The following is a 20,549-nucleotide window of genomic DNA, read 5'->3' as shown; positions in this document are numbered from 1 at the left end:
CGCTTATCGATTAGAGATATTAAACGCCTGCTCCTATCCGAGGGTCAAAAGTTCTGTGCTTGGGTAGGTGAGCGTTGATTGTCCCTTGACCACTTACATAAGAGGTGTGCAATAATAGCCACAGATGGCTTCATCCCTCTCTTGAAGGCATGGCTTCATGCAGCCAATCATTACCGTAAACGGTTTGTAATGATCAAGTAGTTATTGCTATTCACTCCTCTTATGAAAGTGGTCAAGGAACAATCAATGCTCACCTACCCAAGCACAGAACTTTTCTCTATTGTAGAGTCCCCAGACTCTCGGATAGGAACAGGCGTTTAATATCTCTAATCGATAAGCGCCGTGCAGAGAAATCTTCCACCTGGAGTCTTGCTTGATGCATAAACAGGTAGTGCGTGCATATATTATAGTGTAACTGTGCATAATATAGTGATTGTCCTCCACTAGACTGTAGGCTGATTTCGTTTCGTTTCGTTTCCCGTTTCGATTCCGGTTTTTATAACTATCCCGAACACCCAGGGCTCGTCTCCTGGCGTTATAAGATCACGTGGTTTGTGCCGGAAACATGACTATTGTTCCGGGACCGGAAAAATAGTAACTACGTATTTCAGAAGGCGCATACTTGGGACAGCTCTCCGCTCCAACACCTCGTCCAAGACATCGAAGTAGGTGTTCTCTACCAACGCTATGATAAGGATGTTGAGGACACGTTTGGGTGCTGTACGAAATGTAGTGCGAGTTGCCAGCTGTGGTGAGTTGCGTGTGTATTGTTCATGAGGTGATAATTAATTTGGTTATTTATATTATATCGGTTGTGAGGACAAAGGATAATTAACAGTGGCTGCCTTTGTAGCTAAGGGTGGACAAACACTAGTCACTACCCTGTGGTTTATGTTGCTAACCAAGGAGAATTGAATAGTGTTTCATGCAAAAAGATTTCCTTTAGTTTGCTTCATTGCTGCAGCCTACCCAGCTTTAAAACTGGGAAATAAAGGTGAAGAGCAGCCTAGGCTGATGCTGTCTTTAGTACTACAATAATTTGTAGTCAATGTATCATCAGCCTTGCGGTACCTCTGTCACACTGGGAAGTCCACCAGTCATTGGATTTTTCATTCTTTGTCTATAGTGTAACGTAACAATGAAGAAAGAACAGAGTCAACCACAAGTGTAGTGTGATTTGGTTTGTGGCCATCCGTGGCTAGGGTAACATTTGGGGCTTCTTTGGCAGTTCTGGCTCATGTGACACTAGACCATGAGTATCACCAATATCACACCTGTTACTAACTATTGTTTAGTTGATACCCAAGTGATTACCTCATTTTAATGATGTCATTGTGTGTGTATGGGTTCAGTGATTTTGCTGGAACTTGTAGAAATCAGTCTCGCGTAGCCAGACCCACTCTTCGCGTGGCGCTTATTGATTGCGCCTAGCTGCGAGAGGGTCTGGTATAGTTTGAATAGCAAAGTTGTTCTGACACCCTGAGCTTTTTCAGGGTGATAATGAAACACCTGGTTAACTTTCCATCACACCAGGTCATATTGTGGGTTGTTAGCAAATTCTTTTCTCTACTGACAGTAAGCCACTAATCCCAATATGATGCAATATGTCGTGGTGTGATGAAAGTTGACCAGGTGTTTCATTATCACCCTGAAAAAGCTCAGGGTGTCAGAACAACTTTGCTATGCGATCTATACCAGACCCTCTCAGACCCTCTCGCAGCTAGGCGCTTATAATTATCAATCGATAAGCGCCGTGCGAAGAGTGGGTCTGGCTATGCGAGACTAGTGGAAATCCAGACACTTAGTTAAGGTCCCAAAGTATCCCTTAGTACATAAACTGACCTGGAAAATCAGGAAACCTTGATAATCAGGACACCTTGACACCTTGAATCATCAGGACACTACTGGTTACATCATTGTTACTATATTTGGTACAGGCTACTCTAATGGACCAGTGATGCCACCTTGTGACTTTACCCCATCACCATATAAGGTAACAATATATTATTAGAATCACGTCATATATGGAACACATGTAGGGGCCCGATTATGGCAAGGCTAGAGATATTAGGAAGAACCATCTTAACCCAGTGGTCTCCACGATGACCTACTACAAGGAACCACTATTGGTTCATCAGGTAGGAACAGTTGAGTCTTGTCTGAGGTTGTCATAATAGTGTGTATCCCACAGGGTTACATGCAGTGGTTATTTGATCATGAAGGTAGACGATATCTTGATATGTTTGGTGGTATAGTTACTGTCAGCGTGGGACACTGTCACCCGTAAGTTGAGATGTGCTACAACATCCGTGTATTGAATGTTGTGTGTCCTTAGAAACAATATTACACCTGTATATCCAGATATCATAATTACTGAGTGTTCTCCACATATGCCGTAAAGTAAATGTCCATATACTCTTAGTATCCTACTGTAAACATGGTCGGATGTCACACTGCTGCCATTTTAACTCCAGGAAAGGGAAGACCAGATTCAGTGAAGGATCTACAGAAGGTGTATTAATCCTCTTGAAAGATCGAGATACTCTAATAGAGCAGTCACCTATACTCTAATAGAGTAGTCACTTATACTCCAGTAGAGCATTCATGCAAATACAAAAGTGTTAACAGATTTGTTAATACAGTAAGGAACTTTATGGAAATGATGTAAACTGTTGGGTTTTATTGAGGGAAATAGTTCTATAGCAGACATTGTAGCATTATATGTGAGTGTTGTAATGCTATAACGCTGAGTATGAGCTTCTATTGCTAGTCTGCAGCTTGTTAGTCATACATGGGAACAGATTGACTTCCTATTTTTATATCATACACTAAACACACCCTTACTACACTTAGTTGTACTTGAAGTATATCTGACTGTATCTCCATGTATAGTTCAATGAATGCTACCAAGAGTTAATAATAGCGGAGGGAGAGTGTCTAACACTGCATAGGCCTGTAAAAAATGATCCTGAGAAATTCAAAGGGATTCCTTCAGATGTGTAAAATGTTCACACAGGCAGAACAAGGTAAAATGTGATGATTGCACACTGAGAGAACAAAGAAATGTGATGATTGAAACAATCTTCACCTATGGAGAATACTACAAATTACAGAGTTTTACAGAAAGAATCCCTTTGAATTTCTCACGATCATTTTTTACAGGCCTATGCAGTGTTAGACACTCTCCCTCCACTATTATTAACTCTTGATGCTACTATGTCATGTATTATGTTATTTAGCATATCCATTTGTGTTGCTGCAAGTTATGTCACTTGTGTAGGCAAGTGTATGTCATGGACAGCGAGTAACTCAATAATAACTGTTGTATTACTTTGTAGGTATTATTGTATTGTGGGTTTTGTATATTGCTCACGTGTCTAGTTGCTTGATTAATAGAGTGAACACGTGTTGCTGTCTTCACGTTTCGGTTGACGTTACAGTATCCCCCTCGAACCAATAGAGTATAAGTTTGATGCTGTAACCAGGATACCTTCTACGACAGGTAAATCCACTATACTCGTCATTTGGTGCTGTGACTGAAACCAACCGATCAAACCAGATGGAAGAATCTCAGTGTCTTTGTGTGAAACGGCGTGGCCTCAAAGGAAGTATAACGAAGTTGACGGGGAAGGTGCAAGAGGCGCTGACCGCCGAATTAGAGACTGTGAACAGAGATTCCATTCCGGAATCACGAAAATTACTGGTGTCTACCGCCATTGCACAACTGAAATCTAAGCTGGAACAGATTATTGAGCTAGATGGTGCCATTGCCAAGACAATCCAGGAAGAAGGAGAACTGGAAACAGAAATACTAGATGCAGACACTTACCAGACAAACTTGGAACAGCAAATAGCAGTGTTGGTGGAATTCACTAAGAAGGCTAATCAATTGCCAATGGTACAAGGTCCCACCCTCCCACTCACAGCACCCGATAGGACTCCACCACGCTTGACTTCAGCTGGAGCAACTACAGAATCTGAGTGAACCACCGAGAAATTGCACAAAGCAGAAGCGACAGCAGCTACTTTGCCCGACACAGCAGTTACCAAGAAGCCATTACATTCCAACGCAGCATCCACACAAGTGAGTAGGCATACATCAGATATGTATGAAAATGCCAGAGACATGCACCAGATTGGTCACACAAGGCTTCCCAAACTGTCCCTATCTACCTTTGATGGTAACCCATTAGAGTGGCAGACCTTTTGGGATTCGTTCACTGCTGCAGTGGACTCAAATCCACATCTAATGCCTGTACAGAAGTTGAATTACCTGCGGGTTCAGTTACATGGAGATGCAGCCCGTGTAATTGGTGGCTTCTCTCTATCTGATGCTAATTATCCACACTGCACTGCACTACTGAAGGAGAGGTTTGGTCAGCAATACAAACTTGTAGAGGCCCACAAGGAAGCCTTATTGAATGTGTCTACACCATCAAACAATCTTCCCAGCTTACAAGCATTTTATGACTCCATACAAAACCATATTAGGGCCTTGTCAGCCTTAAACAGACACCTATGGACCTTTATTAACCACAGTAATTCTTAGAAAACTACCACCAGAAATCAAGATCCGTATGGCCTGTGACCATTATGACTCAGAGTGGACCATTGATGAACTGCTAGCCAGTGTGTTGAAGGAAATTCGTATTTATAAAGCTGGCCAACACTCTGGGCATAAGTTACCAAATTCTCGAACTGGTTCCTTACCAACCACAGCCTCCTTTTATGCAGGTACCCAGAGACCTCCTCACACTCATGAAAAAAGGAAAACAGAGCCAGTATGTGCCTTTTGTAAGGGTGGACACCGAACTAATGCGTGTACCTCAGTTACTAGTCCAAAGGAAAGGCTTGCTATAGTCAGAAGCGCTGGTCTGTGCTTCAATTGTTTAGCCCGCCACAAAGTGTCTCAGTGCACATCAAAATTCAACGGCAGAAACTGTAACAAGAAGCACCATACTAGTCTTTTTCATACCCTGTGTGCAAGTGTAGAGACACCACAGCCAGAATAACCCCCCGCTACTAAGTCAACACCTGTGGAGGCTACCAATCAGACAGGCACTAGTACAACCTCAAATCAATCAGACACTACTACATCCACTGGTACATTCACCACCGTGACCTCTCTGCCCCTTACTGCACTATACACCAGTGTTTGTCTTCTTAAAACAGCTATTGCAGACATTTCAGGTGAACTCACCACAGTAGAAGGGCACATTCTCTTTGATGAAGGGGTCCAGCGGTCCTTTATCACACAAGCACTAGCTGACACCATGCAACTTTAGCCAACACGCTACGAGCTCATTGCAGTCTCCTCCTTTGGTGGACAAGTCTCCACTCCTAAGAAGTTTGCTATTGTAACAATATCTATTCATACGACGAATGGTGGCAAAATTCCTGTTTCTGTTCTAGTTGTTCCCAAACTTGCAGATCCTGTTAGGAACTCAGTTCGTACTTGCTTGAATCAACTTCCTTACCTTAAGGGTCTGACTCTCACTCATCCGGTTACTAGTAATGACAATTTCAACATTTCTGTTCTTATTGGGGCAGACCACTATCGGGAGTTCGTTCAAGACCACATAGTACGTGGTAATGGACCCACAGCTGTTCAGTCGAGATTAGGCTATAGGTCCATTCCCTGTACCTCAGTCAGTTGAGACCACTAGTCTGCACATTGCTTCCCTTTCCTGCATCACTGAGGAAACAGAACTCAATGACCTTTGGCGAGTAGAGTCACTTGGCACAACACCCCCAAGGCCGGACCCAGAATCCGATTTTCTACAGGAGTATATGGCAGCTAAGATATCAGTACAAGCAGATGGAGCTTACAGTCTTAAGTTCCCATGGAAGAATGCACATCCTCCACTACCATCCAACTATGGTGTGTGTACTAGAAGAACTCGATCCATGGCTTATCGGTTGGCGAGAACACCACAACTATTGACAATGTACGATGCTATCATCCGAGAACAGGAGGCAAAGGGATTTATTGAGAAAGTGAACCTTGACTGCGAACAAACATCAGTACACTATATTCCACATCACCCCGTAAGGAAGGAGTCCCATACGTATAGTGTTCGACTGTAGCTGCAGACAATCATCTACCTCTGCCAACCTGAACGATTGCCTTCACCCCGGGCCTCCATTCCTCAATGACCTTTGTGGCATCCTCGTTTGCTTCCGACAACATAACTTTGGCCTTTTCTCTGATATAGAGAAGGAATTTCTGCACGTTCATCTAGATGTAGAGGACAGAGACTTCACCCGATTCCTGTGGCTCTCTGAACCATCTGATGCTAACAGCCCCTTTGTTACCTTCAGATTTAAGGTGGTATTGTTTGGAGCCACATGTTCGCTGTTTATGTTAAGTGCCACTCTAACATACCACTTGACACAGAACAATTCAGAGGTATCTCAAGATGTACTTCGTAACCTCTATGTAGACAATGTGGTTTCCGGCTGTCAAACAGAATCATCATGTGTGGATTACTTTACTGCTTCTAGATCAGTACTGGGCAATGCCAACTTTAATCTATGCTCCTGGGCCTCCAATAGTGCCCTACTTAGATCTACAGCTGTTGCACACAATGTCGCTGAGGGTACCAATCCAGCCAAGGTACTCGATCTGTGGTGGGATACACAGTCAGATCTAATTTATTCATCTCCCAAACCAGATGTCTCCTATGTCACTACTGCCACCACCAAGAGAAAGATTTTGAAGTGGGCCTCTACCATTTTTGATCCTCTAGGGCTCATTTCTCCAGTAACTGTATCAACTAAGTTGTTTTTACAGAAATTGTGGCAGCAGCAACTGGATTGGGATGTCAAGTTAAGTGAACAACTTTGTGTGACATGGAACAGCATCTCCAACGATGTAGTTCGAGCTACAGAAATACCATTCCCACGACAATGTACATCTGTACTGCTTACGTCAGAAACTACACTACATGTTTTTGCAAATGCTAGTCCTCAAGCGTATGGGGAAGTTGTCTATATGGTGCAGGGAACACATGCTGTTATTGTAATGTCAAAATCCAGAGCAGCCCCACTTAAGCCACATTCTCTGCCTAGATTAGAACTAATAGCAGCTGTTGTTGCTTTACGACTATGTTCATTTGTTGTAACTTCACTTGACACCACTGCAACAGTTTGTCTCTGGTCAGATAGCCAGATAGTCCTGTCATGGATTTTCAGTGACAAGAAGCTGAAACCGTTTGTTAGTAATCGAGTGGCTTAAATATGATCCATTTCAACAAGGTGGAGATACTGTCCCTCAGCTGACAATCCTGCTGACTTACTGACCAGAGGCATAACATTTGACCAACTGAACACCTCACAGAAGTGGAACCATGGTCCAGAATGGTTGATTTCGCCAGCACAATGGCCCACCTGGGAAATTCTTGAAGTCTTCCATATCCAAGCAGCAGCAGCAGCAGATGAATTAGAGGAAGAATGTGAAGCTACTACTTCAGACACTGCTCCAGCTGTCAAACCCGGTATCCACAAGATCATTGATCTCACCAAGTTCAGCACCCTCAACAAGTTAACAGCAGTCACTGCCTACGTCCACCGATTTATCTATAATTGTAGACATCCAGGTACATCAAGGGTAGAAGGCCCCTTAACAGTGTCAGAACTGACACAGGCCAACTTGCAGTGGATACGACAAGTTCAAGCTCTGACATTTGCAGATGAAGTAGCAAACTTGAAGGTAAAGGGCTGCCGTCTACCATTGGTGAGACAGTTGCGTTTGTTCTTGGACAGTGATGATCTACTTCAATGTGGCGGACGCATCCACAATGCTCCTGTCTCAGAGCTGATGAAGTTTCCATACCTCCTCCCTTCTCGTCACAACTTCACTGTACTTGTCATCAGGAATGCTCATGTTTCCCACTCCCACAGTGGAGTCAATGCCACCCTCACGACCCTACGACAACAATATTGGATCCCATCAGCGCGTCAACGAATTAAGACTTATCAGGAAGTGTGTTGTATGTAAGAAAACATCTGGAAGACCCTACACAATGCTAGATCCTCCTCCACTCCTCAAATCACGAGTCAATCAGGTGGATCCGTTTAGTGTGACAGGAGTCGATTTCACAGGTGCACTGTTTGTTCGAGCTCCAGAGGGAGAGCGAAAAGTATACATTTGTTTATTCACATGTGCTGTTTCCCGTGCAGTTCACCTGGAGATAGTTGTAGATCTAACTGCTGATAGTTTTCTCCAGGCATTCCGGAGATTTGCAGGAAGGAGATCTGTACCACAACTCCTTGTGTCAGACAATGGATCCACATTTTCGGCGGCGGCGGAGGAACTAAAGACTCTTTTTGCCTCTACAGAGCTAGCAGAAACTCTTGCTCACAAAGGAACTCAATGGACATTCATACCCAAGCGCGTCCCTTGGTTTGGGGTTTTTGGGAGCGCTTAATTGGACTAACCAAGACCACATTGAAGAAGACATTAGGAAGGACACAAACAACACTGGAGAGCCTTCAAACTATTATTGTAGAAGTTGAGGCACTTCTCAATAACCGGCCACTAACGTACACATCTTCGGATATCAATGATCCTGAACCGATCTCGCCATCACACCTACGTCATGGAAGGAAGATAGTCACTTTACCACACCTGAGTGTCCAAGATGATGAGATTCGTGACCCCAATTTCGAAGACAATTCCGAGCTGAGGCATAGAGTTAAGAGGCAAGCCCTTGTAATCGAACGTTTCTGGAACCGTTGGAAAAATGAGTATCTAACAGCCTTAAGGGAAACTCACAGAACAACTGGAAACAATGACCAACGAGTGAAGGTAGGAGATGTCGTCCTAGTTCATGATGATACTAAACGGATAAATTGGAAGCTTGCTGTCATCGAGTCACTGAACAAGGGAGCAGATGGCATGACTCGCTCAGCCAACATTCGGACTGTTATTGGTAGGACGAACCGTCCCATTGCCAGACTTTATCCGTTGGAGGTATTAACAACTGAAGTAGAAACCCAGTCATCTACCTGTACAGTACCTGAGTCGATAGACACACCCATACCCTCTAAGAGACCAATGCGGGAGGCAGCCAAGAGAGGACAAAGTGTAATGAAGGAGTGGATAGCATCCTTACATGCCACCCCGGAGGATGTCATGGACAGCGAGTAACTCAATAATAACTGTTGTATTACTGTGTATTAATTGTAGGTATTACTGTATTGTTGGTTTTGTATATTGCTCACGTGTGCTAGTTGCTTGATTAATAGAGTAAACACGTGTTGCTGTCTTCACGTTTCGGTCTCATTTTGGTTGACGTTGCAGTGTCCCCCTCGCACCAATAGAGTATAAGTTTGATGATGTAACCAGGATACCTCCTACGACAGGTAAATCCACTATACTCGTCAGTGTACTTTGATTGTAGAGCACCTGTAAAAATTTGAAAAGAATATCATAATAGTTAGTAATATTGTGATAGTTGGTATTTTCCTATCATGTATCGTCATAGTAAAATTTTATTACTATAAAACAGTCTGTTTATTGTGAGTATACAGTGTCCTGTACAATTACTCTAATAGAACATACAGTTAGCTCAAAATACTCTAATAGAACAGTCATTAGTAGTGAGACTGCTATCGAGCCAACTGTACAGAATTAATAATTAACCTTTTCTGTTCTTATTGATTGGCGCAGTAAAGTGATCAGTGACAGTTGTTGTATAAGTATTAAGAAATGAAAGGTTACAAGTGTTACTGATAACTATTTCATTAACATGGAGAGTGTCTATATCTGACATTGTGGTTACCCGTAGTATGTGAAATACTGTGCTTATCTGTATACAGTGGAACCTTGATTGTCCGAACTAATTGGGGGAAAGGGTGTTCATATAATTGAATAGTACGTATTATCGAACACCCATACATTTATATACAGAGCTTTGCTCAACTACTCTAATAAAGCATACACTTGTTGACAAAATACTCTAATTGAGCAGTTAATTTGGTGTTCGGATAATTGAGTGTTTGGTTAATTAGTGTTTAGATAATCGAGGTTCCACTGTAGATGCCTATGTGTTTATTTCTTATAATCCTCTCATAAACCAGCTGAAAATCTTGTTGCTCCTTGTAGCAGCTGTTGTTGATTTCCTTGTGATGAGTTTCATTAGTTGTTGTTCCACAAATTAAACCATTAAAAAATTTAATAAATTTACAAACAATTTATAATACAGTCTAAGGGTAATATTTTTACTGTTACCTCCCAATACCTTGTAATCGAGTGAAATTTTCCCACTTGAAATATTTTGGCTATCCAGGTAATCTCATACAAGACCTGTAGTGCCCCCTGGCCTTCATTTAGGACTTGGTGTTTATGCGAGCATTGATGTATGTGATAAACATGTGGTACATGTGATAAACACATGTTGTTCATTACAGGAAGGTGACAGCTGCTGCTAAGGACCAGTTATCCAAATTATGGCACACCACACACATCTACATGCACCCTCAAGTACATGACTTTGCTGAGAAGTTGACCTCTCACCTTCCTGGAGACCTGAAGGTGTGTTGTACTAGTACCACTATAATGTTATTCTGGGTGGTGCCACTACTATAGTTTGTACAGTATTGATCAAGTGTAGTTGATGCTATAATACATGGTGTTTGATACATATAATATATTAATTGAAAAATTGATTTAGTAATCAATGATTAATTGATTAATAAAGTAACCAAAACTGAGAGCCCTAACACACACACACACACACACACACACACACACACACACACACACACACACACACACACACACACACACACACACACACACACACACACACACACAGACAAACAAACAAATGTTGTTCTAGCCAATTAAAGTGTTACTGCTGAGAATAGCATCAAGTGGTTCACAACAGCCTCCGGATAGCTTGCTAAATAATAGTTGGACACCAAAACCAAGGGAGTTAGCGATTTAGTAATCCTGATGGCCCAAGACTGTAGTATCCCAAGTGCAGCGAGTGTGCTACTAAGGGCCTGAGGGGTTACTAAATCGCTTAGTTCCCGTTGGTTGCGGTGTCTAACTTATTTAGACTATGGTTTAAAGTACATACCTTTATAGCCAGAGCATGAGTGTGGGGTGAAAGAGCAATGCAGAACAGCCGAACGGTTTCTTCCTGAATAGAGCTCGGCAGTATTGAAATTTGAATACACGGTATTAGTAACAGTAAAATATCGCGGTATATCGATATATAGTTAGCTTGTTATTGTAACTATTGCATCATTTCTTAGGCTAGTATCAAGTGGTATCATCCCAAAACCCCAAAAAAATTATAGTTCAGTACAAGTAGGCATGTATTGTAATGTGACAATCTCAAGTTTTTGTTCAAGGCGTGTCTGCTAAACCATCAACAAATTGGATAATTAAACACAAAAGGCTGGGTTAAAAACAATCCTATAGCGGTATTCATCAATATACCGGTATTTCGATATATCGGTTATCAAAGGCTGTCACGGTATGATAATCGGTTATGATAATTTATCACGATAAACGGTATTACCGATATATCGCAGAGCACTATTCCTGAAGTCCTTACAGTACCCACAAAAATAATTATTTGACTGGTAACCAGAGTAACGGCTAGAACTACAGTAGATATGCCACTTAGTCTACTATTTGTCCAGAATTATTTGCGGAACACGGAGAAGAAGAGCATTACAGTATTATCAAGAACTGCAGTGTGCCTTTCATGTTATAATTATCTAATCCAAAACAGCCAAGCTGTAAAAAAGAGTGCGGCCCTCAAAAAGGCTATGGTGAAAAAAGATGTGAAATCCAAGGTGGCGGCCAAGAAATGGCTATGATGGTAGGTTAATGGTAAAAATTTTAATAACGACAATTCAGGTGAATTTGGTGCCGCTTGGTCTTGGCACAAAATTCACCTGAATTGTCGTTATTAAAATTTTTACCATTAACCTACCATCACAGCCATTTCTTGGCCGCCACCTTGGATTTCACATCTTTTTTCACCATAGCCATTTTGAGGGCCGCACTCTTTTTTTTTACAGCTTGGCTGTTTTGGATTAGATTTCACTTCTTTTTGTATTTGTATACCCCAAAGCCAGCCTATGGCCAGCTTTGGGACTTTTTTAACATATCTTTTTTTCTTTACCACAGGAAGAAGAAAAGATGAAGCAGATGTACCTTAAATATTTGTGATTTTATCAATAAATGTACAAATTATATATATAATACATATATTTATCACAGAACTCTCCATGGTGGTTTCTTTGTAACTGAACACTCTACAAGGCGACTTCTTCTAGCTTCTCTCTCTACAGGGTGAATTGTTTGTAGCTGAACGATCTACAAGGTAACTTCTTCTAGCTGATCTCTCTACATGGTGGTTTGTTTATAGCTGAACTGTGACTTCTTCTAGCTGATCTTTCTACAGGGTGATTTGTTTGTAGCTGAACTCTCTACAAGGTAACTCCTTCTAGCTGATCTTTCTACAGGGTGATTTGTTTGTAGCTGAATTCTGTACAGGTGATTTGTTTACAGCTGAGCTTTTTACAGAATGGTTTTTTTGTAGCTGAACTCTCTACAAGGTAACTTCTTCTAGCTGATGTCTCTACAAGGTCACTAGTTTGTAGTTGAACTCTCTACATGGTGGTTTCTTTGTAACTGAACTCTCTACAAGGTGACTTCTTCTAGCTGATCTTTCTACACGGTGATTTGTTTGTAGCTGAACTCTCTAAGAGGATACTTCTTCTAGCTAATCTCTCTACAGGGAGATTTGTTTGTAGCTGAACTCTCTACATGTGGTTTGTTTGCAGCTGAACTCTCTACGTGATGGTTTCTTTGTAGCTGAACTCTTTACAAGGTAACTTCTTCTAGCTGATCTCTCTACAGAGCGATTTGTTTGTAGCTAAACTCTCTACATGGTGGTTTTTTTTTGTAGGTGATCTCTATACAGGTTACTTGTTTCTAGCTGATCTCTTGAATTCTCTTCAGGGTGACTGCTCTATTAGGATGACTGCTCTGTTAGAGTATTTCGATCTTGCACTTGCTACACCAAGTTGGATTTCATGTTATAACTCCGTGGCTTTATGTCTGATTCTTCTACCCATTAAAGAGCCTTTCTAAGATGATTACTCCATCTATGCAGCGATTTTCAAAGCATTACCCCAAGGGGTTTATCTGGTAGGCGTGGCAAGCAGTAATTTTTTATTAGCTAATCTCGATTGCATAATTGTTACACACTGTTGGTTTTTTTTGTTTTATCTTCCTGGTTTTTAGCTCGATTTCTTTCAAACCACAAAAGGTTTTTTGGTTCAATAGTTAACCTATTCACCCACCGATTTTCAGCTTCTTCCCATACACGGTTTACCCTGTAGGTGTGACAACATATTGGTGTTATTTTTCGTGAATAATCGCTCATAACTCTTAGCTTGTTTATCGTATTCCTGCCAAAGTTGGTACCGAGATGCACCTTTATACCCCCCTTCTGTGTGCCAAATTTCAAGGCAATCGGTTATGGTGTTCGCGTTTTATAGCAGTGTTTGTAAGAGTGCGAAAAGAGGAAGAAAAATAAGAAGAAAAAATAACGAAGGAACTAAGCCAATTTTTGAAGTTGCATATCTCGGGAACGCTTGAAGTGATTTCGCTAAAATTTAGAATGTGGAGTGCTGAAGTTGGAGGGAGTGTCCACAGCAAAAATCGTCTTGTTTCATCAAGGCAGCACAGAGCTACGGAGGTGCAAAAATTGTGTTTTCTTTCTTCCTGTCAATATACTCATGGGTGTTGCGCGCTGGCTTCTTGGGCCGCACGACACACTACCGTGTGTCTTGATTTGTCATGTACAAAATTGCTTGAGGCCGGGTGACTAAGTGAACATGTCAGGTGACTAAGTGATTTAGTAAGCCTCTAAATGAGTCATACCATAGTCTCACTTGATATAGACAACAGACACAATTGCAATGAAAAAAAGTAGAATTTAGGGATTAAATGTCCACTAGTATATCTGCAGGTGTAGGCGACCTCTCTTGTTTCACTACCTTTTTTTTCCTATGATCCCTAATTGAACTTAAAATTCCTAATACTTGTTGTACTTATCCTAATACAGATGGTACTTATCCACAATCCAGTCTGTTAGTACATTTATTGTTGTTTACTGTAAACCAGCTCTGTAGTTATGGCAGCCTAAACGTTTTAAACGTTTTTGAGTTAATAAAATGGTCAATATACTCTAATAAAACACTCAATTACTTTGTAGTCAAATACTCTAATAGAACAGTCATTTTGTGCTTGTATGTTAGTGGTTGATAATCTGTTGTTTTCTACAGGTAGTGTACTTCACTAATAGTGGGTCGGAGGCTAATGATTTGGCGATATTGATGGCTCGTGTCCACACTGGAGCGTTTGACATCATCTCCCTTCGGTAAGTGAGTGACTATTTCTCTTCAGTGTTGTATTACATCTCTGTCACTATAGCAATGCTTATCATGGAGCTAGCCCTTATACTATGGGACTGACTTCATTGAGTACCTTCAGTTATCCTCTGGCTAATGGGTTTGGATGTCACCAGGTGTGTGTGTGTGTGTGTGTGTGTGTGTGTGTGTGTGTATGTGTGTGTGTGTGCGTGTGTAGGTGTGTGTGTGTGTGTGGTGTGTGTAGTGTGCACGTGTGTGTAGTGCGTGTGTGTGTGTAGTGTGTGTAGTGTGTGTGTGTGTGTTTGCAGGCATTGAAAGATTCCAGGTTTGATGTACAATTATGCCCAACTGCTGTTGTTGCAGCTTACCCTCAGGGGTGGATCTAGGGGGGTTTCTGAGGTTCCCAGAAACTGGTCAAGTGTATTCAGGTAATCAAAATTATATTTTACAGTGATTTGCAATGGTATAAAAGTTCAGATTGAAATACTCTAATAGAGCAGTCAACCACTCTAATAGAACAGCCACATTTTGTATTTCTCTTTAGAACTGTAAGTAGCTAGCTAGCTACTTTATTTACCTGTGCCAACACAATAAAAAATAGTCCAAAATCTTATAACAGAGTGATAAAATCTGAAAATCTTCCTGGGGACATGCTCCAAGACCCCCAGAACAACACCATGTCTGTTGTATGCTTCAGATGTCAAATTTTCTCTATCCCTTAACTCTTTAGTCTGCACCTGATACTGTACCAGAAGCAAGCACAATTAAGTAGCCTTCATTATACCTTGCATAATTATATTTTTAAAGTGTCAATGTTGCTACCAGATTCAATTTCAAATTACACAATTTTCTGGAAAATCTTGCCCCCATACCCCCCTAGATTTAAATTTGCATCTAGCAATGGTTTGGAAACCAGTCACCAAAATTCCTGGGGCTGCCCTTGACCCTCCAGTTGTCTCATCAATGGGTACCTGGTGTAAACTGAGGACGTAAATGCCAACTGTCCATGTCTTGCTGCATGATTATGAGTACTGAACAGTACAGTTAACAAACTGATTATATTCAGGGAAAAAAGTTACAAATCATAAAATGAACAAATTGTAATTTTTCTAAAAGTAATTGTACAGATTGGGATTCAATGGTGTCAGTGGGTAGATTGTTCTAATAAAAAAGGCATTTCAAAATGGAGAGGGTGGTGGTGTTGGAACAGTAGCTACCGTAGGAATTGTAAGGACTGATGAGGAGTAACCAATATTGTAGAACAATTTTAATCTTTGACATATCGTTGGTGTTGGAGAGAAGGCCATTGTAAATCTGTGAAACACTGCTGTTATATCTGTAATCTGACTTAACCCAACAAGCAGCACCATTTCAATATTTTGCATGTCTTTCTGTAAGTAAGGATTGCACACTGCTGATGCATACTCCAGGCATAGTGGATGAAAGTCCAGGTGGGACTTTGGGTGCCCACACTTTCACCTGTGAGACATGATACAACCTGTTGTGGGTTACTAGTCCTCTTGTGGGTTACTAGTCTTGCCTCTTGTGGGTTACTAGTCCTGCCTCTTGTGGGTTACTAGTCCTGTCTCTTGTGGGTTACTAGTCCTGTCTCTTGTGGGTTACTAGTCCTGTCTCTTGTGGGTTACTAGTCCTGTCTCTTGTGGGTTACTAGTCTTGCCTCTTGTGGGTTACTAGTCCTGCCTCTTGTGGGTTACTAGTCCTGTCTCTTGTGGGTTACTAGTCCTGTCTCTTGTGGGTTACTAGTCCTGTCTCTTGTGGGTTACTAGTCCTGTCTCTTGTGGGTTACTAGTCTTGCCTCTTGTGGGTTACTAGTCCTGCCTCTTGTGGGTTACTAGTCCTGTCTCTTGTGGGTTACTAGTCCTGTCTCTTGTGGGTTACTAGTCCTGTCTCTTGTGGGTTACTAGTCCTGTCTCTTGTGGGTTACTAGTCCTGTCTCTTGTGGGTTACTAGTCCTGTCTCTTGTGGGTTACTAGTCCTGTCTCTTGTGGGTTACTAGTCCTCTTGTGGGTTGCTAGTCCTCTTGTGGGTTACTAGTCCTCTTGTGGGTTACTAGTCCTCTTGTGGGTTACTAGTCCTCTTGTGGGTTACTAGTCCTCTTGTGGGTTACTAGTCCTCTTGTGGGTTACTAGTCCTCTTGTGGGTTACTAGTCCTCTTGTGGGTTACTAGTCCTGTCTCTTCACTTGTGCTGAGTGCTGGTTCACTGGGTAGTATGTATGGTTGAGCAAGTGGTAGCCAAAAGCTTTGCTTTTGCTTTGTGTATGTGTGTAGTGTCACTGAAATATTCTAATAGAGCATACAGTCACTTATACATTTCCTGAATGTTCTATTAGAGTGTTTTGTCATTTATTGTTGTTACCAGTACAACTCACTGTAGACAGCTAATCCTGATGTGTTCAGAGGAGTATGGGGAGGTGCTAACTGTAGGGACTCTCTGTCACAGGTATGCCCCCACTCTACCCCACTGGGGACAGTTTGTCATGTTGTTTCCCTTCTCGGCAGACAACCAGGTCATGTAGTTGTGGTGATGGTGAGTAGCTATCACATAATCTTACAAGTGACAATTGTTTGCTGAATTTTAGGAAGTTCTGTCATCATTATTAACAGGCCTAGTACTTTATGAACTATTTGTGTCTTCTTGAAATAGTACTTTCTCTCTCAAAAGTTTCTATGTGTATGTGGTGTCTATGACAACCTATTTTGTAGGTGCTTGTGAGGCCGGAGATAATTATGCTAACCAGTTGAAGGATGTGTTGATGCACTCTTGTCCCAAGAAAGTGGCTGCATTTTTTGCTGAACCCATACAAGTCAGGAGTCCATTTTGTTTTACTTTGAAATGATGTGCTCTATTTAGGGTGTTGGTGGAGTTGTCCAGTATCCAAAGAACTTTCTACCTCAAGCAGCTGAGTTGATAAGGGAGAGGGGTGGCTTAGTCATAGCTGATGAGGTGTGACTTATATCCCAGTGTATTATCAGTTTATGTTAAGATCCCAACAGGTTCAAACAGGTTTTGGTCGGACTGGTTCACACTTCTGGGGCTTCCAAACTCATGGTATCACTCCAGACATTGGTATGTGCCATAACTGATCATAGTGATGTCATAGTAGTCGTGTAGTTACCATGGCTAAGGGAATTGGAAATGGCTACCCACTGGCTGCCATAGTAACCACACCAGGTATATAATAGAGTATATAGTGAGGGTGTTATGTTGTGTTACCATAGAGATATCTCAGTCCCTCAACAAAGCATTACATGTCAACACATTTGGTGGTAATCCAGTGGCTTGTGCAGTAGGATCAGCAGTGTTAGATGTGAGGGTGGTCACTGCTAGTCTCGTGTGGTCCACGTTCCATGTCATTGGGTAGGGGAAAAGGGCCTGGTGGATTTTCTATAGCAGTCTTGTGCAAGCATTGCCCAGCCACAAGTGGTGATGATTGCCCTAAAGCCAGCTATTTGGTCAGCAATCAGTATGATGACTTCCAGTGGATACTCACAAACTGCTTTAGTAAGCCATTCTGGAGGTGATGGTGTTATATAAAGGATAAAATGGCTGGTGATTGTAAACTCCAGACCATTTTTGTCTACCCAATGGCAGGGAAAGTGGTTTCAGAGACTAGGTCCCTCTGTAAGGAGCTGGTTATTATGAAGTGTCATTACAGGTTATCAAAGAGGAAGGAATACAAGCTAACGCTGCTAGAGTTGGTGAGGTTCTCATTAGAGGTATGATGAAGTTGAGAGATCAGTTTGAGGTGGTGGGTGATGTCAGAGGTAAAGGACTGATGGTAGGAGTGGAACTAGTCACTGATAAGGTGAGAAGACATATTCTCTCCTAATGGTGTGGTACTGGGACAGCACCTCACTGTGTACTCATATCTCACTGATATTGTTGATAAATGTTTATGGGCTTCTGACTAAAGTTGGTAACCAAATACTACAGCTCAGGTGGAGTTAAATAGAGATGGTCCTTGCAATACCCACATTTGACTGACTATAATTGTAACAATTAGAATATGTGACATTGAATGTCATCTATATGATAGTTGGTAGGTTAGTATGATGTATCTGCTGCTCCTAAGAACTTGCAAATAATGTGCTAGTTTGATAAGTACCATATTTACTTGGTTAAATGCCGCAGTATTTATTACCTTAGTTCTAAAAAATTGGCAACTATTTGTGAATTTGACCACCACACAATGCTTGAAAATGTGGCACCACTCAAGTATGGCTACTATTGAAGGTGCAGCATTTAACCATGTAAATATGTGACCGGATCTGCGAAAACCTGACACAATCACACCAGCCAAAGTTTACAGTATAAAGCATTGAATGCAATGGGTGAAATACTTGCGTATTAAAAATTTCGTAAGTTTTTGAACGCCTCTTTCTTAGTGAAGGAAGGGACTAACAATAAAAACCTGGATGTCATCTTATTCGCCTGCTTAAGAGGAGTTGGAAAATCTTTGTTTCATTGCAGTAGACGCAAGTTATGAGCGTTTGTTTATGTCACGTTGAAACGATCATACGCGATCAATTTTCCTTCACGAATTTCACCTTTGTATATGCAGTGAAGAAAGGTGAGTAAATGAAAAACTCACCTAGTAATTGATTCCCCTATTCATGGCAATCATGATGGCAAAATTTCAGCTCCGTACCTCAATCTGTTGGTAAGTTACAACTGCTTTTGTAATTTATTATCTCTATACTTGCTGTACAAATCAATTTTTGCTACTTTGTAGGGCTGTAACTACAAAAGTTATTGGCATATGAGGCTGAAACTTTGCCAGAGTGTACACTTGGCTAAGTAGATTATAAATATTTAATAAACAGGAATTCAAAAAGTGTGTGATTTTTGCAGAATGGTACCTTTTCTTGTAACATTCAGCTTGCGCACAAGGAAAACATTCTAAATTTCTAATGAAGTATACACTTTGTACTGAAAACACTCTAATAAAACATACAGTCAGATAGTCATTCAAAACACTCTAATAGAACACACACCTTTTGTTAATATGCACCCAAACACTCTAATAGAACATACAGTGGTAACATAGATTCAATAAAACAATCAATATTGAAGTGTCTCATTTGTGTGGCACATAATTTACATAGCAAAGTCGACAACCATTACCAGCAGCTGAAGTGAGCAAAATTTGGGAGAAGTGCAAGGACATGGGAGTGTTGCTCGGTAAAGGTGGTCTCTATGGAAATGTAAGTAATACCATTAACGATAAGCATTAAACTCATTGTGTATGCAATAGCGGGCAATAGTACTATTATGGTTGCCCATATGAGATAATGTATTCCTATACTTGTAATGACTTATCATGTCTCCATTAGGTGTTTAGGGTGAAGCCTCCAATGTGTATCACTGAAGAAGATGCTCAGTTTGCCTGTGAAGTGTTAGAAGTTGTTCTGAAGGAGTGTCAGTGATAGGGACCGATTATTATCAACAATTTTGTGTTTATAAATTTGTAACAAATCATAATTACTTTATAAAGTAGAAGCGTTAGAGGTTTTACAGCTGCTTCCTTGTAAGGGTGTGGTAGTGTTGTTTAGATGGGACAGGTGGTAGGTTGGAAGGAAACCAGCTTTTGTAGCTATACCATGGCCGCCAGTACAGTTACTTGAGGTGTCCCACTCTTCCAAGGTGGAGTTGGTAGTTAAAGTGGAAGGAGGTGGATGTCACGTATCACTAGTAAGTGAGCTCGCAAACCAGACTACTATTTGCCTTAAAGAAGCTGAGCTAAGAGTAGCCTGGTTGCGAAGCCTACAAGGTCATGCATGGTTTTAAACTAAAGTGTATGACCGTTAACCATTGAAGGTGCAGGCGGACCGCTATTGTAGCCGTGGCGTAAGAAACGCACGGTAAAGAAAGAATTCATACTGATTAAAATCAATTCATATTGTATTAAAATAGTGTGGCTACGTGGCAAATGCTGCATTCCATGATTTGTTTATCGTATGATAATCACGCTTGTTGTTGCAGTAAATTGCTATGCGCTGTTGTTGATTGCTGTTAGCCGCCAACGCACAAACCGCGAAGTTGTTTATCACTCGTTTACATAACTTTGTTAACCAAAGGTCACTGGAGGAGTAAGCTGTAAACAACCAGCGGTTTTCACAC

General features: G+C 41.3%; 1 protein-coding gene across 1 annotated transcript; it reads left to right on the top strand.

Moving 5' to 3' along the window:
* The first annotated feature begins 561 nt into the window (after window positions 1-561).
* Window positions 562-19,928, top strand: LOC136264481 (alanine--glyoxylate aminotransferase 2, mitochondrial-like). The gene is made up of 17 exons (XM_066059236.1): window positions 562-751; window positions 1,938-1,993; window positions 2,040-2,138; window positions 2,192-2,283; window positions 10,414-10,537; window positions 14,320-14,414; window positions 14,468-14,561; window positions 16,803-16,868; window positions 16,928-16,955; window positions 17,132-17,232; window positions 17,280-17,372; window positions 17,423-17,495; window positions 17,541-17,600; window positions 17,648-17,736; window positions 18,085-18,234; window positions 19,535-19,633; window positions 19,763-19,928. The coding sequence occupies exons 1-17, from the start codon at window positions 688-690 to the stop codon at window positions 19,853-19,855; spliced, it is 1,476 nt and encodes a 491-aa protein (XP_065915308.1). The 5' UTR covers window positions 562-687; the 3' UTR covers window positions 19,856-19,928.
* Window positions 19,929-20,549: the final 621 nt, after the last annotated feature.

This window comes from Dysidea avara, chromosome 8 (assembly GCF_963678975.1).
Source record: "Dysidea avara chromosome 8, odDysAvar1.4, whole genome shotgun sequence".
Lineage (NCBI taxonomy): Eukaryota > Metazoa > Porifera > Demospongiae > Dictyoceratida > Dysideidae > Dysidea > Dysidea avara.
Note: the sequence above shows the minus strand (reverse complement) of the source record. Positions and strands in the feature narration are given on the sequence as shown.